This window comes from Crinia signifera, chromosome 4, assembly GCF_055691185.1.
Source record: "Crinia signifera chromosome 4, ASM5569118v1, whole genome shotgun sequence".
Classification (NCBI taxonomy): Eukaryota; Metazoa; Chordata; class Amphibia; order Anura; family Myobatrachidae; genus Crinia; species Crinia signifera.
In genome coordinates, this window is record NC_139220.1 from 261,296,482 (window position 1) to 261,314,952 (window position 18,471).

General features: G+C 45.0%; 1 protein-coding gene across 3 annotated transcripts in view; it reads left to right on the forward strand.

Moving 5' to 3' along the window:
* ADAMTS7 (ADAM metallopeptidase with thrombospondin type 1 motif 7) overlaps positions 1-18,471 on the forward strand; it is a 125,592-nt gene that overhangs the window by 89,465 nt on the left and 17,656 nt on the right. For all 3 annotated transcript variants that reach the window (XM_083184440.1, XM_083184442.1, XM_083184441.1), the window contains exons 12-21: positions 2,071-2,240; positions 5,292-5,425; positions 6,496-6,616; positions 7,533-7,777; positions 8,636-8,777; positions 10,207-10,333; positions 10,502-10,715; positions 10,853-12,301; positions 15,145-15,297; positions 15,594-15,767. In XM_083184440.1, coding sequence (XP_083040566.1) covers positions 2,071-2,240; positions 5,292-5,425; positions 6,496-6,616; positions 7,533-7,777; positions 8,636-8,777; positions 10,207-10,333; positions 10,502-10,715; positions 10,853-12,301; positions 15,145-15,297; positions 15,594-15,767 — 2,929 coding nt within the window. The remainder of the gene's footprint in view (positions 1-2,070; positions 2,241-5,291; positions 5,426-6,495; positions 6,617-7,532; positions 7,778-8,635; positions 8,778-10,206; positions 10,334-10,501; positions 10,716-10,852; positions 12,302-15,144; positions 15,298-15,593; positions 15,768-18,471) is intronic.

The window sequence follows — 18,471 nt, forward strand, 5'->3', positions numbered from 1 at the left end:
GCTGTGCCACTATATGTGGCGCAGTACTTAGGAGCTAATTGGCCAGCACCAATGCCATTTCCTCTTCTACTTGGCTACCTGCAGTCTTGTGGGGATTGCGGGACATCTACAAATCCTCCCAGAGGTCCCTGATTAGTTGTTTTCCTTAGTTCTCACCACCAGTAGCACCTGGTGTCGAGATATACATAGAGTGTGTGGCTTTCACGCGCCGTGCTAAAAAAGATTATGACCTCATGGCTGGGGGCTTGGACCCCTGGACCAAACCCCAGTTTATTCACTCTGGGGGTCCAAGAGATGTGGGCTGGTCCCAGAGACTTGTGTGAATGCAGTGCTGGTTCCTTACACAGTGAGTTGGGTGCTGCACAAAATGTTACAGTGCAGCATCTGGCGCCTGTCACTGAAGAGAAGTCAGCACTTTGGTGTCACCCCTTGGCAGGTGACACTGAGATGCAGCCCACACCCTCCATTGTGATGCCGCTGCTCACCACAGCTATGTATCTCACTTGTGTTTATCTATTGAGTGCTGTATATTTCAGATAGATCACTTTATATATTTTAATATTTATAAAGAATTGTGTGTATCTATGTTATGGCGTAATCGTAACAATGGAGTCTTTAATGGGAACACGTTCTTAATCCTGAATTAGTTATGTAGGATTAACATAGAAGAAGCGGAGTCAGACTGAGTAATAGCAAATGGTGGCCAGTGTCAAAGGCAGCTGAGAAGTCAAAGGGTGACATTTAATAGGATGAGAGATTCAGAAAGTGAGAGATTTGGTAAGAAATCTCCAGGGTTTTTTTTTTTTAAAGCGGCAATCATTTACACTACAAAATCAAACTGGTTTTGCAGTGTAAATGATTGCTGCTTTAAAAAAACTGGAGATTTCTTACCAAATCTCTGACTTTCATAATCTATTATCCTATAACATTTCACCCAAAGAGTCAATTGGAAGCGTGTAATAAAATGATGAATATAATTGACCATTGGAATTAAATCTAATGTACTTTTACACATGCTTTTCCTATGTTTGGGGCCTGCCTCACAAGAGATACATACTCTAGCAGATAGAGAATCACCTGCTACAGTTCGTTTAGATCAAAGCTCCAGAGCCCAGCTCCATTAGGGTCATTTCACACACTCTGGCCGAAGCCGGGTGGCAAAAGTCTGCACGGACAAGAAGCCGTGCACAATAGTTTATAATGGACAGCATTATGTCCATTCACACGGGACGGCTGTGGCCATCCCGACCATTATAAATTCCTGTGTACGGCACAGCTTCTTGGCCGTGCAATGTTTTGCCGCCCAGCGGCTGGTGGTGTGTGTAACAGGGGCCCTAAGGCTGTTTCACATGCTCTGGCTGCCGCCGGGCGGCGAAACCACACACGGCCAAATGCCGTGCTGTACACAATAGTTAACAATGGACAGCATGGTGTCCATTCACACGGGACGGTCACCGCCCGGCTGCAGCCGGATGCCACCATAGGAAAGGACGGCTGCTGGGCTGTGGCCATCATGACCATTGTAAACTACTGTATACGGCACAGCTTCTTGGCCGTGCGGGGTTTCGCCGCCTGGCGTCAGCCGGAGCGTGTGAAACAGCCCATAGGCCGGTTTCTCACACTCCGGCTCCTGCCGGACAGTGAAATCCCGCACGGCAAGGGAGCCGTGCCGCACACATTAGTTGTGAAAGGACACTATTGTGTCCATTCACACGGGACGGCCCGGCCGCACGGCTGCAGCTGGATCCCGCCACTGGAAGGGACGGCTGCCGGGCTGTGGCCATCCCCTCCATGATAAACTACTGTGTGCGGCATGGCTCCCTGGCCGTGCGGGATTTCACCGTCCGGCAGGAGCCGGAGTGTGTGAAACCAGCCTTAGGGTTCTGTTCCTGATCCTGGAACATTTCTCTGGATCCTTGTTAGAAAACTGATCAGCTCAATTTTGGTCCTGGGGTTTAGAGCTGGTTCCTAGCTCTTCTTAAGCACTGTCCATCCCTGCTTATTTGTAACATGTAGAACATTTCTAGTCTCTGTATTGTATTTATACCATTTACCGCTTTGTCCCTGTAGCCCTAGATATGGAGGCCGGTACTGCCTAGGAGAGAGGAAGAGATACCGTGTATGCAATGTACTGCCCTGTCCTTCAGGAGATCCATCATTCCGGCAAATGCAGTGTTCTCAGTTTGATTCCATTCCTTTCAAAGGGAAACTGCATCATTGGAGTCCAGTTTTAATGAGAAGTAAGTGAGGGGATGACGATTACCTATATAAGATAATATTAATAAATCATATTTACAGTTTTTTTTAATGTTAAGCTTTATAATCTCAAACTTGAGAGATATCTGAGATATTACTATAATATGGTGTTGGACATATGAATTACCCTTTATTCCTGCACCATATGTTAAAAATGAGTAACCAGATAAATAGAGGGAAGAAATGTACATTTGTCAATTATGCTGATCCAAGGGGAGTCTTCAGAAATATACTGTACAAAGCAGTGTATGTGGTGGGAACATTATGTGTTATGTACAGTATGCATGTGTTATGTACTATAATTTCTAATGAGAGTGCGGTTGTCTCTCAATCCACATTCTGTAGATACCATTGGGCACATTTATAGACATTGGTTGCAGTTTTCCTCAAAACATTTCAAATGTAAACTGGCTACACACCTACTATTGTTATTTCCTATATCTATTTTTACTATATCTATACATTTAATATATCTATTTTTCTATTCGATACTGACGAAACGGGGACGTGCATTGAGATAGAATATGCATTGAATGTGGCTGAATATTGTGCAATTCTGACTAACTTTCTATTCGATTTTGACAATATAGTCTAAATCGATAGCCAGAATCCTACCATGTGTAGACGATATCAGCATTATGGCCCTTATTCTGATTGAGTCGGATGGCTCCGAATGCGGATGGACGGCCGATGGTTGGTATCTGCGCAAGTGCGAACGCCGCGCAAGTCCGAATACGGCGTGAATTCTGTACAGAAAACGATCGGTTGGGACAATCCGAACAGGGGGGGGGGGGAGAGGGGTGTGAAGGGCTGTTTGGGCTCATTACCATATGCATACGCCCCGCGTTTCATGGGCGATCCCATGAAAACGCTGGGCGTACGTATGGTCATCCGGCCGTGACGCACGTGTGGGGGGTGGACATATGACATAGCCGGATGCCAGTTGCCCGCCCATATCCCTGCTTTTGCACGGAGAAATGCCCGAGTGGTCTGGAGCACCTCGGTCCAGCATTCGATGGTCGGCGACCATCGAATGATGGGGGAGGTTCCCACAGATGAAGGAGGTGTTCACATGAAAAATCCACTCGCGGTCCGTTCGGTCAGCTTCTTACCGCATTCGGATGGTGTGATTGATCCGTACGGAAGGCGGGGTAAGAACACTCGGTTCCTGTCCGAAAATACGCATCCGACCGAATCAACTAGAATAAGGGCCTATATAACATATCGGAATAACAACTCATATCAATAATCCAATGTGTATTTGTAAATGCAAGCTTCTGTTTGTCGCATGTCTGTCATCCTAATGTGTACACAGCCGAAGCTACTTACTGAGTCCTACTAATGCTTTGGAATCACTGACATTTGTATGCATATGTTATGGTGTGTACACACGGTAAGATTCCCTTGCTATTCGACTTAAGATTCGAGTGCTATGCAATCTTTACTGTCTCTATACTATTTACATGCACTTCATACAATTTGCATTAGATTTGCAGGTACTTGTGTATTTTGGCGGCGCCCATCGCATCGCATACCATAACGCATACGATGGTATGCGATGCGGCGCGTTATTGTATGATAGTGCACGATGGCATACAATTTTGAAATTGTATGCCATTGTACATGGCATACAATGCCATACGATGCGATTCGATTAAACATTGTATAAGCACCCTAATGGGTGCTTATGCAATGTTAAGCACCCAAATGGGTGCTTACAATGTTAAATGCACCCCCACGCCACCCCCCCACTATAAACGTGAACCCGAAGCGTGGCGAGCGCAGCGAGCCCACGAGGGGCGGCGGTACGCGTCCTATGACCTTTTCATACCCCCACTATCCACGTCGGCGTGGAGTTGAGAATAGAATAGTGTGGCGAGCGCAGCGAGCCACCGAGCCCAAAGCGTGGCGAGCGGACGCGGATACCTGTGAAGCCCGCAAAGGGACGCGTTTACCTTTGAAGGTATCCGCGTCCCCTCGCGGGGCTCGCTGCGCTCGCCGCGCTTCGGGCTCGGTGGCTCGCTGCGCTCTCCACACTATTCTATTCTCAACTCCACGCCGACGTGGATAGTGGGGGTATGAAAAGGTCGTAGGACGCGTACCGCCGCCCCTCGCGGGCTCGCTGCGCTCGCCACGCTTCGGGTTCACGTTTATAGTGGGGGGGTGGCGTGGGGGTGTATTTAACATTGTAAGCACCCATGTGGGTGCTCAAAAGCACCCTTTAGGGTGCTTATACGATTTTTGGTCGTATAGGGGGTCAAAATCGCGTCGCATCGCATCGTATGCCATCGGGTGCATGCGATGCGATGCGATCTGTTCGTCGTACGATGGACATCGGGGGCGCCGCCAAAATACACAAGTACCGATTTGCACTATATAGTCATTGCTGCCCTGTCTATCTGAGGTTCGATTTGTGCTGTCACAGGAGCGTGCACCGGGATCGCAAGGTAAAAAACCTGTGCAATCTGCATGCGATTTTGACTATATAGTCAAAATCTAATGTCAAATCTCACCATGTGTACACAGCATAACAGTGTGTTGCATCATAAACAAAGCTGTTGGAGAACTGAAGGCAGAAATATTGGCCTGTAAATGTTATATATATTTAGAGATAAGGGCCATTTAATTTAAAGGGTCTGCGTTTAATAACATATATATTTTTTATATTACTTTAAATGTATCCTGCACGAACTCTGCCATCGCCCTTTCTTTCTGTTCAACCTTGTTACCCCTGTGTTACGATGGCTCAATGTATCGCCAACCTCTTCTTGTAAAGAGTTAATGGGCCAGATGCACTAAGCTTCAAAAGTGATAAAATGGAGAGTGATAAACAACCAACCAATCAGCTCCTGTCTGACATCTTTCAAACACAATATGTGAGATGGCCGGCAGGAGCTGATTGGCTGGTTGTTTATCACTCTCTATTTTATCACTTTTGAAGCTTAGTGCATCTGGCCCATAGTATCTTCCAGGACCTCCAAACTACAGTATGAGTCATGAGCTGATATTTACTCTCACCTTCTGGTTTTGACCAGTTAACCCATGTGAGCTTCACTGCAAGTCGAATACAGAGTACTTTGCTGAGAAGCTACGAGATGCAGTGATTGATGGGACGCCATGTTACGAGGGGAACAGCAGCCGGGATATGTGCATCAATGGCATTTGTAAGGTATGATGGTGGATGTCATCTATTGTACAAACATGTATACTCCAAATCTCTATTTGGGCCAGATGCACTAAGCTTCAAAATTGATAAAATGGAGAGTAATAAACAACCAACCAACCAATCAGCTCCTGCCTGACATTTTTCAAACACAGTCTGTGACTTGTCAGGTAGGAGCTGATTGGCTGGCTGTTTATCACTCTCCATTTTATCAGTTTTGAATCTTAGTGCATCTGGCCCTTTATCCTTACAATAGTATTCTGAATACCAGAAAATGATAGTAATAAAACAATAAGCAATTATAGACATACATTTCATTGGGGCTAAATGTAATAGGGTGTGAGAATCAGAAAGTGAGAGAGTTTTCCCTGCTTTTCTTTTTTTAAGTGGCAATCGATTTCATGGCAAAACCCACCTGGGTTTTCAGTGTAAATGATTGCTTTAAAAAAGTGGGAAACCTCTCTGACTTTCTGATTCTCACACCCTATTACATTTGGCCCTTGGTGTCTAATTATTGTTGTGTATACTTTTTATACACTACATGGTTGTTAGATAGCCATATATAGTCTGGGATACAGCAGATTTATTTACACTGACTATAGCTTTCAGTATATGTTTCCTTAAGTGTATAATGTTTGTCTCATAAAATCACTTATTCACTAACTATAGCACTTAAACCTTTATTTATTCCTCAAATATACAGTATATACATAGTAGAACTACAGCCAACTAAGCTGTGTCTCATTGGTGCACAAAATGTAAAAGGTCCTCACAGGCCTGACATGTGCGGGCAGGGTGACATGTGTGGGCAGGGTGACATGTGCGGGCAGGGTGACATGTATGAGCAGGGTTACATGTGCGGGCAGGGTGACATGTGTGGGCAGGGTGATATGTGTGGGCAGGGTTTAATGTATTGGCAAGGTTACATGGGTAGGCGGGGATACATGTGCGGGCAGGGGTACATGGGCAGGCAAGGTTTAATGTATTGACAAGGTTACATGTGCGGGCAGGGTTACATGGTCAGCACACTTCTATCCTAGATGACCCTAATGAAGGTTTTGAATCTTTTAATACAGAATATTGGCTGTGACTATGAAATTGACTCCAATGCAGAGGAGGATCGCTGTGGTGTGTGTCTTGGCAACTCTTCTTCATGTCACACTGTGCACAAAACATTTGAGGACAGTGATGGGCTTGGTGAGTTCCGGTTTATATGGGCAGAAATGGTGACAGATTAACACTGTCTGGTGGCAAACACGGAATTAAAACTTTACTTTTAATAAATATAAAAATGTTAATACATATAAAATGTCTAAATTTGTACAAACAGTGATTGATATATATATATATATATATATATATATATATATTATATGTTGAATCTAACTCTCTCTGCACATGTTACATTTGCCCCACCTGCAGTGCACATGGTTTTGCCCATATTGAGAACCAATTTGCCCTGAGATCAGGTCTGAATTAGGCCCTATGTCGTCAGGGACATCCTCCATTGTCTGTACATGGATGATGACTGAGGACATGAGGACATCGTAAGCCCCCACTATGTGGCTGATGGCATCACGCCGCCCCCCCCCCTTCACACACACACACACACGCACACCCTGCCACAATGTATTGCTGGGTTCCCAGAATGACATTGCAGGCTTTAGTGATGGTTAAACCAAAATAACTGTGGTGCTAAGTCACCTTCAAGTATGGCTATCCTCAAATCCTGGACTGGCTTGAAGACAGTCATTGGGAACACCTGATGAAGCGGATGGAATATTGGGTTACCTTGGTTGTGTAATGGAGCGTAAATGATTCCAGCACAAATCACGTCTGAGCTGTGTCTTCCAAAGCAGATATTGTTGGTATTATGTGGCTGGATTCTCTACATACACCGCTCAGGTCCACCAAGCCGAAAGAAAAAGATGAAGGTTTGGAGGAAGTAAAGTAAACAGTGAGGCGTGAGTTATTCATACAGGAAGAAACACTGCCTTATGAGTCTCACCTGAAGGCACCAGCTAGGGCAGAGAGTGACAGAAGCTCCTTCCTGAACATTGTCTAATACTTTCACATGGATACAGTGGTTCAATGAAGCATCTTCTATTTCCAGGGTATGTTGACATTGGTCTGATTCCCCCGGGCGCCCGCGAGATCCGGATTGAGGAGGTGGCAGAGGCTGGAAACTTCTTAGCATTGCGTAGTGAAGATCCAGAGAAGTATTTCCTAAATGGCAGGTGGACTATTCAATGGAATGGGGAGTACGAAGCTGCAGGGACCACCTTCACCTACACACGCACTGGGAATCTGGAGAACCTGACTGCCCCTGGACCAACGTATGAGCCTGTGTGGATACAGGTAATAGGTTAGAAAGAGCATCTTTTGTGCCAGTGCTTCCTATTGTATACTAGCGTACAATGATCTGCTCTGTACACAAGTGGCACATATAGTGGCTTATGCCAAATTGCGTGGTGTGCACATTTTTGTACGTGGACCAGGAATATGGAACTGTATCTATGTAGCTGGATTTTAATGGGGTGATCTCATGGATGCAGTGTTCAGTGAGGCGGTGTCACCAGAATTGCGGCCTTTGTAGAGTAGCTGGGAAGTGTAAGTATGTTTGTTTACATAAGTATCTTCTGCTCAAAGGATAGGACAGGGGCAAGTGTGCACATGATGATGATGATGATGACAGGTTCAAAACAAAGCAGACAAAAGGGGTGGTCTGGAGATGCATACAACTCTGCGGTGTCTCACATCTCCAAGCTCCCTGTGCAGGAAGCGGGAGGGCTGCTGACCTTAACTGCTCGCCCCCGCACCCGCATCACCGGGCCATTACCATGGGAATGCCCATGAAATGCTGGGCATTCCCACCGCTGTGTACATATGTTTACTGCGAAATTCTTGATGAATCCCTAATCTGCTTACATGCTAACATCTGCTTACATCCCCAATCATGCTCCCTGCTCAAACACTTTCAGTTGAGCACATACATGCAAAATCACACTTGCCACTACTCATGCCAAACAACAAAGCAACTCAGGATACGTAAATAAGACGCTCCTTGCTGCAGTCACCAATTGGCAATCAGATGGTTTTGTTGCCTCTGCACAGTACACTATTCCCAAAGGGAAAATAAATGCACACCAACGCAATTTGTACGCACACCAATGCCATTTACAGACAAACAAGACTGTTGTGCTATTGTGGTTTTAGCTGCTGTTCCAGGAGAAGAATCCTGGGGTCCGCTACCAGTACACCGTCAAGAGGGACCTGGACAGCAGCAATGAGATTCAACCACCAGATTTCTCATGGAGATATGGATCCTGGACTGAGTGCTCCGCCACATGCGGCACTGGTGAGAGACAATGAATATATCCCAATTATCTCATTTGTTATGCTCTACAGAACGGTGGGGGACACATAAATAGGGTGATGTATCTCCTAGCAACCTACCAGGTCCTAGTATATCTCTAATATAGTTTAGAAAATATACCAACACATGGCTTCCGAAGCTAAAACATGCCTATCTGTGCTGAGTCAGGGATTGGGAATGCACAAGCACTTCTTACAGCCACAGCCAGGGATGGCCTGTGATGGTAGGCCGTACGCTGGCTGATTGATAGCTGTCCAGCATTTGTGGGTGGCAGTCCAGCTTTTTTGGGGAGTGCCACACAAAAGCGCAGATGGGCCTGGCCATTGGGAGGGACGTATTGGCTTGCGCAGCTCTGCACACGGGGGTGGGGAAGAAATCCATTCGACGGTGAGTGGATTTCCCCCTCTTCCTAAGGCTGCAAAGCCATTTGCAGCCTGGCGCAGGGGCGGGCCATCATGCAGGCAGGGAGGGGGCTAACTGATCGCAGGGCTGCAAAGAGTTGTAGCCCTGCGATCAGTTCTGAATCGGCCCAATGTGACATTGGGCCTGATTCAGACCTGCTCACTGGGCTGTGAATGTGTTTGGAGCCCAGCGAGCAGGTTAGCGCCGCTCCACCCAGCGCATGCCCTCTGCACACATCCCCCTCATGCCCCCCCGGCCCCCGTGCACGAAGCCCAGTGAAGGAATATAAATTGGGCCCATTCAGTTATGTTAATGCCTGTATGGGTCTCTAGTCCAATAGGACAGGAGGAAATAATAATAGTCTATCTTCATGAAGGAGAAGCAGTGGGAATAAGATACAATTATTTGTAGTTAAAAAACAGGTTAGCACATTACTTCTAGAAACATTTGTATGTAGGAGTTTCAAAGCTGTGCCAGAAATGGAGATAAAGTATAATCCTGGGTAAATCCCTGACTTTGAGCCAACTGAAGGACACTGTGTTGTTTGGGAAATCAGGATATAATGTTAAACAAATGAAGATCTGCCAAGTTACTGGAACATTTCTATGTCCGACTGTGGGGGACACGTACAAAGTTGTGAAACAAATGGAGAAGTGTGCCAGTGAAGAAGTTGCCATTGGTAACCAATCTGCTTTTAAGTAACATTTATCCAGTGCATTCTATAAAATTATACATATCATCTGTTTGGTTGCCATGGGAAACATCTCCACTGGCACACTACTCTGATTATTTCACTGCTTCAAACATCTTTATCTGTGAAGGTTCTAAAATAGCTTTCCATAGTACAACAATGAGAAAAGATGGTAGATAGGGTGAAATGTCATACAATGCATGTGACAAAAAAGGAAAATATTTATGTAAAACAAGCAGAAAAGAAGTGTAGGATACAGTGTAAAGTCCACGAGAGATTATAGATGTGATTGTCTGCTGCCCATATCATCTGTGTCAGGGGTGCAGAGGCAGCTGGTGCATTGTGTGGAAAGAGTAGCTGGTCTTGTGGAAGAGCGATACTGTGACTATTTGACTCGGCCTGATGACAGACAGCGGAACTGCAATGAGGAGCCCTGCCCTCCGAGGTAAGCAACACCTGTTAATCTTTTGTTTCACTTCCTGTCTGCTTCAGCTACTGAGTTCTGCTATAATTATTTTCTGAAACACACCTACTTTCAAAATCGCCTGTCCATTGTTTTCATAGCATATACAGTCTATAAAAGTACCTCACTGTTGGCACATGGATGTTGCAGGTGGTGGGTGGGAGAGTGGCAGCACTGCTCCATCACATGTGGAGCAGGAGGTGTGCAGAAGAGAACAGTTCTCTGCATTCAGAGAGTGGGATTGGAAGAGCAACAGGCTTTGCAACACTCAGACTGTCAACACCTTCCCAAACCTGAATCCAGCATTGTCTGCAACCATCGTGAACCCTGCCCTGCTGTCTGGCACCATGGCAACTGGAGCCAGGTACGTAAAGTATGGGAGAGACATTGAAATGACCAATTTCTGTGATCATTCATTTATATTTCTTGTATGCTGTTTTTTTTTGTTTTTTTTTGGTGCTAATCTCTTTCCCTATTTCACACTGTTCTTATTTCCAATAGTGCTCTGTATCATGTGGCGAAGGGGTCCAGTATCGAGATGTATATTGTGATAATGAGCTAGAAGGTGGTGCTTGTAAACCCTCAGAAAGTCCCATCAAAAAGCAAGCGTGTGTGATGCCATCTTGTTCACCAGGCCTCAGCCTGTTTGATTGGACAGGAAGTGGAGCATCCAGCAAGGAGATTGTTAATGAAATCTTCCCAGGACTCCCGAGAGCTTCTAGTAGCAATAAACATAACCTGGATAATTCTATCTTTGAAGGCGACTTTTCTAATATTGGCAATGGAGGTCAAGGAAAAGTTGGGAGAGCATTTGTTGATGACTTCTATTACGATTACAACTTTATTAATTTTCATGAGGATTTGACCTATGACCCAGTAGAGGACAATGATATTAAGGGGGGAGGAGAGGTAGATAATGAGTATCTTCCTACACATGCCCCTCATGTGGAAAGGGGGAATAAAGACCAGACTATTGGAGGTGTCAAGTCCACAGAAAGTCCAAAAAGGTATTTGACCACAAATGCATTCAATGATTTAGTATCTAGTGTCCAGTGGAAACCTTCCATGGAGGTTCAGAATGATGTATTGGAACCAACCAAAGGAACAACTTCAGCTATAACAAAATCCTTCTTTGGGGACCATGTTACCACTACACCAAGTAATGAAGAAGAACATAATGACAAAAATCACTTGGTGACAACTGCTGACAAGCCAGATGACACTTCATTACTTTCTTTAGTTACAACACACATGATGGACATAAGGCTTCCAGAGAAAACTGAACGTCCAACTCTACCTCAGTCTGTTACACATCAGCCTTCAGAGATCACCAAAGCTGTCACATTGTTCCCCTCAACACATTCCTCTTTGAACTATTTAATCTCAGAAGTTACTCCAGGTCCAACATTACCTACCTTTTCACCAGACTCAGCCTATGAAGCTTCACAAATTCCAATACATGATCCACCACTAGATATGAGACAAGAACCATTCCCAGACCCACAGTGGAACCCATTGACAGATCATACACCAAAGGAGGATCTATTAGACCTTACACATCAACCAACACATCAAGAAAACAACACTACACTGGATTCTCATCAGCTCGCTAAAGACTCTTCTGCTATATTGACATGGAATTCAGCTACAACCGTGGATCCCATTAATACTATAAAACCCACTTCGCAAATAAGTCATGGAGACACAACTTCCGTTGGTCCACAAGTTACCCCATCATCACCCACAATGACCATTCCACTTCCAACAGGTGTACTGACATCTGTCATGTTGCATAGTCCAAAGAATTATATCAGAGGAGATGATGACCCTCACCTCAGGGACAAAGTGGCAACAACAGCTTCAAGCACAACTCAGAGCAGTCATTCATCACCAACACTTGGGGAAGAGGATCTGCAGAAAAGTCACTGGGAGGTTGGAAACTGGAGTGAGGTGAGTTGCAGAGGTGGGGTGAGCAGAGGTCACAGCTTGGATAATAGTAAAGTAAATAAAATTGCTATTTGACTAAATATCAAAACGTACAGCATCAATAACAAACAAAAAGTTTGTTTTATTATTTAAAAAACAAGTGAAGTACCTTTTTTAAACTTGCATCAGAAAGTAGTTTATAATTTTACTGTTTCGGTATGTTAAGTGGTGAAACTACAAAATCTTTTTGGGGATTGTAAAAAATAAAGGTGCCCACACACTAGAACGATTTTTGGGCCGATTGGCCGATTTCCGATACATCGACCGATATATCATATGATGTTTACCGATAATCGGTTGAAAATCGGCCGATATCGGTCCGATGCGCGCTCCTGTGGATCTTTAGCTGAATCTTCTGATCTTACGTGCTGCACGAAAGATCAGAAGATTTAACAAAAGATCCATAGATCGGGTAAAGATGTGCGCTTGCCTGAAATCTTTTGTCCATGACGGACAAAAGATTTCAAGGCTAATTTATGCGCACATCTTACGATCGCAGATCTTTCTAGTGTGTGGGCAGACGTGCAGTCTCACTTTTTATAACATGTCATGTGAAGGCAGAGAGGGAATGAGGAAGGGGAGGATCATACATCATACAGGGCAGACAGATCTCAGAGGGGCTTTCCAAAGCCTCTCTGCTCACTAAATCATGTGGCCGTGCTGTGTTTGTCATGTTATTGGTTATAATTAGAAATCAGCTCAAAATATAAAAAAACAATGCCAATAGTAAATAACATTTTATTATAGCCTACCACTTTTTATTCATAGGAATTTAGCTTTTTTCCCTCTCACAATATAAATGACCAATTAGGGAGTTGCATCATATTCTTTTATCCCATAAATACAATATATTGTGCGTGGGTTTTCGACTCTGTTAAAATTAAGATGCTTCATTTGTAAAAAAAAATAAAATAAAATTTTTAAATCCGTATACTTTGATTCTATGAAACTGATTGAATTAAACACAAGATCTCATTGTAGCCTCACCCACTGTGCTTTGTGCAATTATGATACATAAAACACTGCTTTCTTTTAATAAGAATAATTGATGTCTATTGCCATTAACATCCAGCAGCAACATTGCACAAGGCTAAAATGGAACATTGCGCTTGATTAAATCTACAGTCTACAAAGAGATTCACAACAATGCTAAATGCTAAAAGATACATGGGGTATTATACCATTGTTGTGAATCTCTTTGTAGAGTGTAGAGATGATATAATCTTCTGCGGTTTCTTTTGTTTCAGTAAGTGTGAGTGGTTTGGGTTAAAAACAAGACAGATCATGCTTTTAAACTAGGGAAAAGGGAATGTTAGGTCTTGCTTTTTTTGTACACTAAACAAAATATACTGTACTTTCCACATACCGTGGCTGATTTTGAGTTGGCAGCAAAGCCATTAACCTTTGAGTGCCAAGTGGATTTGTCAAAATAGGTGTGAAAATTGCCAAGCAAACATTTTTATTCATCATAATGGCCTGTAGCCTTTACCTTATGAAGGAAATATAATTTTTTTTAACACTTTTTTTATTTGATTTGATATAATAAATGCGAGTGAGGTTGGCATTTTTGGCACTCAAAGGGTTAAAGCAAATAACTTTGCACCTTGGCGACACAGAGTTGTGCTGCTGGTGGGGCAGATGTAAAATGCGCAGAGATTTAGGTTTGTATCTTAACTGAAATATAAATTGCATTTGTAATACAGTAATTAAAAATAAAGCATGTGTGAGCAAATGCATCTAGGATTTACCCAGAATGCAAATCCTCACCGTGATTTCTGAATGAAGTTTATTTACAATGTTATAATAATGCATATATGGAACCAATTTTTTTTAGAAAAGGTCCTGTGTATAAGGCAGCATTATTTTTACAATCACCTGAATTCAAGAAGGCTCTTGTCTGGACATTGCAGTGTTAATCAGTGGGAGGTAAAGAATGGGAGTTCAAATCCTGCTTTCAAGGTTATAAATGTTTTTTTTTGCGTGTGGGCTTAAGTCATTTGTTTAAAGGAGTCCATGAGGACTATTTTGTTAAGGAGTGGATGTTTATGGGGGCAAAAGAAATGTTTTATAGTTAGAATTTGTTACAGCAATGTACAAGAGAGGTCGTGTATCATTGTGTCCTTGGTTCATGGGAAGCAATAAAAATGCAAAAAGCGGATTACTATTATACTATACTATATTGCACCACACTGTACAGTATATGGAGCCCTTTGCTAGCTCTTTCCAACCTCAATATTTCAGCTTGTTCTCCTATAATACTATAAACATTATAAATTTTCCATTAAATCATACACGGTGGCTTTCCTGAAATGTCCAGATTAATGCGATCAAAACTCATCACCACCTTAACTTTGCTAGACCTGCCCCCAGCAGGTAAGTATGCAATAAATCAGGGGAATGAAGGAACATCAGGACGTTCTACAAATGCACCATTTGACATTCATTTTAAGGTTTGCCCCACAAAATTAGGCCTTATTGGTGGTTTAGACACAATACAAGGGGCACAAGTCCAACTAGCTCGCATTGAAAAATAACTGCTCTGATCCACCCAGGTCTTACCTGTAGAAGGCGGCAAATCTCCCACCTGCGCAGGTGACAACATTTTAGCACCATGATTCATGCACTTCCTTATATAGACAGGTATATATGAGAATAGGTAGTTGCTTGACATTACTAAATTAAATTTGTGGTATGTACCTGCATAAAGGAGCATTAATGTGTACTCTTGTAGAACTTGGCCTATGTACAGTGTGTGCTGCACGTGTGGCATGTCTTGTTGTAACTTGTGCTGTGTTTCTGGGTTCTAGTGCTCCACCTCTTGTGGTCTTGGAGCAATGTGGCGCTCCGTTTCCTGCAGAGCAAAGGCGAATGGGACATGTGATGCTAATACCAAACCAGCTCCTGCCCGCCGCTGCTACTTACGGCCTTGTGCATCCTGGACTGTGGGGAACTGGAGTAAGGTAATTTAGAAAGGGTTCTATGAGCTGCTGTAAATCTGGAGCATTACTCAGTTATTTGGAACTGAGAGGCAACGTAATATAGTAGAATATTTACATGATACAGGATATATAAAAAGTGAGACTAGTCTCTTTAAGCCTAATGTTATCACAATGTTATCTTGTATCTTTGTAAGATACTACTATTTTGTCATTATAATACAGTATATTTCTTGAGATGGTTCGTCTGATTTTTGTATTCCTAGTTCAGTCATGTAAAGCTTCCTACTACATACTAAACATTACCTTTCCTTCTCCAGTGCTCACGGAGTTGTGGGACAGGAGTCCGTCTGAGAGATGTCCAGTGTGTAGATGTTCGTGACAAGAGGCTGCTGAGGCCTTTCCACTGTCAGAGCACAGTCTACAAGCCACGTGTTCAGACGGTCTGTCATGAGCAGAAATGTATGGAGTGGTACATTTCGTCCTGGAGGGAGGTGAGTAGAGTGCCAAATGCCAGGGGTTTCCAAATACTTGGTTACAGAACCAATGAAAAGAGGCTAACCATAATTAGCCGGCAACATATACACACACATAAACAGAAAGCACAACCACCTTCATCTCCTCCTCGCTGGCAACTCACTACGGATGTTTCACATATCAGTACCTGGAGCAATGTGATGCTGCTTTCCCACTGCCTACACGGGTAATGACCCGTTTTTTTTAAACGGGTCTTTAAACGGGTAAGAGCCATAAAGACCCTTTCCCACTGCAGCTTTTAAACGGTAAATTACAGTTTAAAAGCTGTTTTTGGCACATTCACACTTACCCGTTTAAAAACCCGTTTAAGCAGTGTAAAGACCGGGGGGGGGGGGGGGGGGGAATTTTAAAAAAAACGGCGTGGGGTCCCCCCCACTGCCGTAACCAGCACCAGGCTGAAAGAGCCGGGGCTGGTAATAAAAAATCAGGAAACCCAGCAAATAGGGGTTCCCTGATTTTTTACAACCAGCCCCAGGCTCCAGGTCCGGGGCTGGTTCCCAAAATACGGGGGACAAAATGACTAGGGGTCCCCCGTATTTTAAGAACCAGCCCTAGGCCAAACCAGCCAGCAGGGTAATGCCACAGCCGGGGGACACTTATTATATAAGTTCCCGCGGCCATAGCATTAACCCTACCGACCAGTCAGCCTGGCCAGGGGCCCTGGGGGAGTGGGGACCCCCCCAATGAAGGGGTCCCCCCCCTCCAGGACTTACCTGACCAGGCTGAAGCCTGGTGCTGTCCCCGATGCCCCTGGGCGGTGGGCATCGGGCTGATGGAATGGTGTAAAAAATTGAATAAAAACTATTGTCTTTTACTGGTGAACTATGAGTCCCAGCAAGCCTCCCCCGCAAGCTGGGACTTGGAGAACCACAAGTCCCAGCCTGCGGGGCATTAAAGGGCCCGCTGGGTCTTGTAGTTCCACAGTAAAAGAAATAGTACAATAAACACACTGACACACGCCTTGTGGCCTAGCGGGTCCTGATTGGCCACTAGGCCGCAAGGCGGCCAATAGCAGCATTCGGGGGCGGAGCTGCACGATGTACACAAACACCATGCGGCTCAGCTGTCCGGTCTGGTTTCGCGTTCTCAGTTTGTTTTTTTGCAAAGACCTTACCTGGACTACGTCGCGCTGGGACAGGTGAGTATGGTTTCCTTCCATAGGTTCCCACATGGATTTCTTCGGACTCCGGACCGCCGACGCCGTCGCCGACAGGGATGCCGATATGGATACAGAGGCCGACACGGACCAGGACATCAGGACCAGGGCTACCTTCGGGATCAAGATAGGTAAGTATCAGTATGTATGTGTTATGTATGTATTAAACTTTTATTTTTCACGTGTGTCAGTGTGTTTATTGTACTATTTATTTTACTGTGGAACTACAAGACCCAGCGGGCCCTTTAATGCCCCACAGGCTGGGACAGCTTGCGGGGGAGGCTTGCTGGGACTCATAGTTCAGCAGTAAAAGACAATAGTTTTTATTCTATTTTTTACACCATTCCATCAGCCCGATGCCCACCGCCCAGGGGCATCGGGGACAGCACCAGGCTTCAGCCTGGTCAGGTAAGTCCTGGAGGGGGGGGACCCCTTCATTGGGGGGGTCCCCACTTCCCCAGGACCCCTGGCCAGGCTGACTGGTCGGTAGGGTTAATGCTTTGGCCGCGGGACCTTATATAATAAGTGTCCCCCGGCTGTGGCATTACCCTGCTGGCTGGTTGTGCCTGGGGCTGGTTCTTAAAATACGGGGGACCCCTAGTCATTTTGTCCCCCGTATTTTGGGAACCAGCCCCGGACCTGGAGCCTGGGGCTGGTTGTAAAAAATCAGGGAACCCCTATTTGTCGGGTTTCCTGATTTTTTTAATACCAGCCCCGGCTCCTTCAGCCTGGTGCTGGTTACGGCAGTGGGGGCGGGGGGGGGCCATGCCATTTTTTTTTTAACGGGTAAAGGGCTACCCCTTTCCCACTGCCGAAAAACAGCTCTTACACAGTAAAAACACTGCTTTTTACCCGGTTAACAAATACCGGTATTTGTTACCCGTGTAAAGCAACCTGCAGCTTTCCCACTGCAGCTCTAGCCGTTTAAAAAGGCTAAAAAAACGGCATTTTACCGTGTAAAGCCTGCAGTGGGAAAGGGGCATGATAGATACATATGTTGTGGTCAGTGGTGCAAGTAGAAACTTTTTCTTAGCGATACTGACAGCAGGTGCCGCAGGTCACATGCAACCAGTGCCATCTTTCCCATTGGGCTTAATGGGCACTTGCCGATGGGCTCAAGGATTCTAGGGGCCCACCCCAATGGGGAAGATGACACTGCCCCAGGGAGCTGCTGCGGCGCTCCGCTATTTGGCTGAAGCTGATTTTGCAAACACTAGCCAGATGCTGATTGGCTGAATTTTCTCAGCCAATCAGCGTCTGGCCAATCTTTTCAAAATCAACAGCACTTCCCGCCAGCGCTACATTCTCCCAGCCACCCACTGCCCGGACCCTGCTGCTGTGGCCATAGAGTTCTGGGAGCAGCAGCAGCAGGTGTCATGGAGCCTCCTCTCCCCCATGCTCCTCACACAGCAGCCAGAGCGCTGGTTTGTCACACAGTGATCCGGCCCGCGCTGCCCATATCTGCCGCTCTGCCTGCGCCTCTGTCCGGGGAAGGCAGCTAGGAT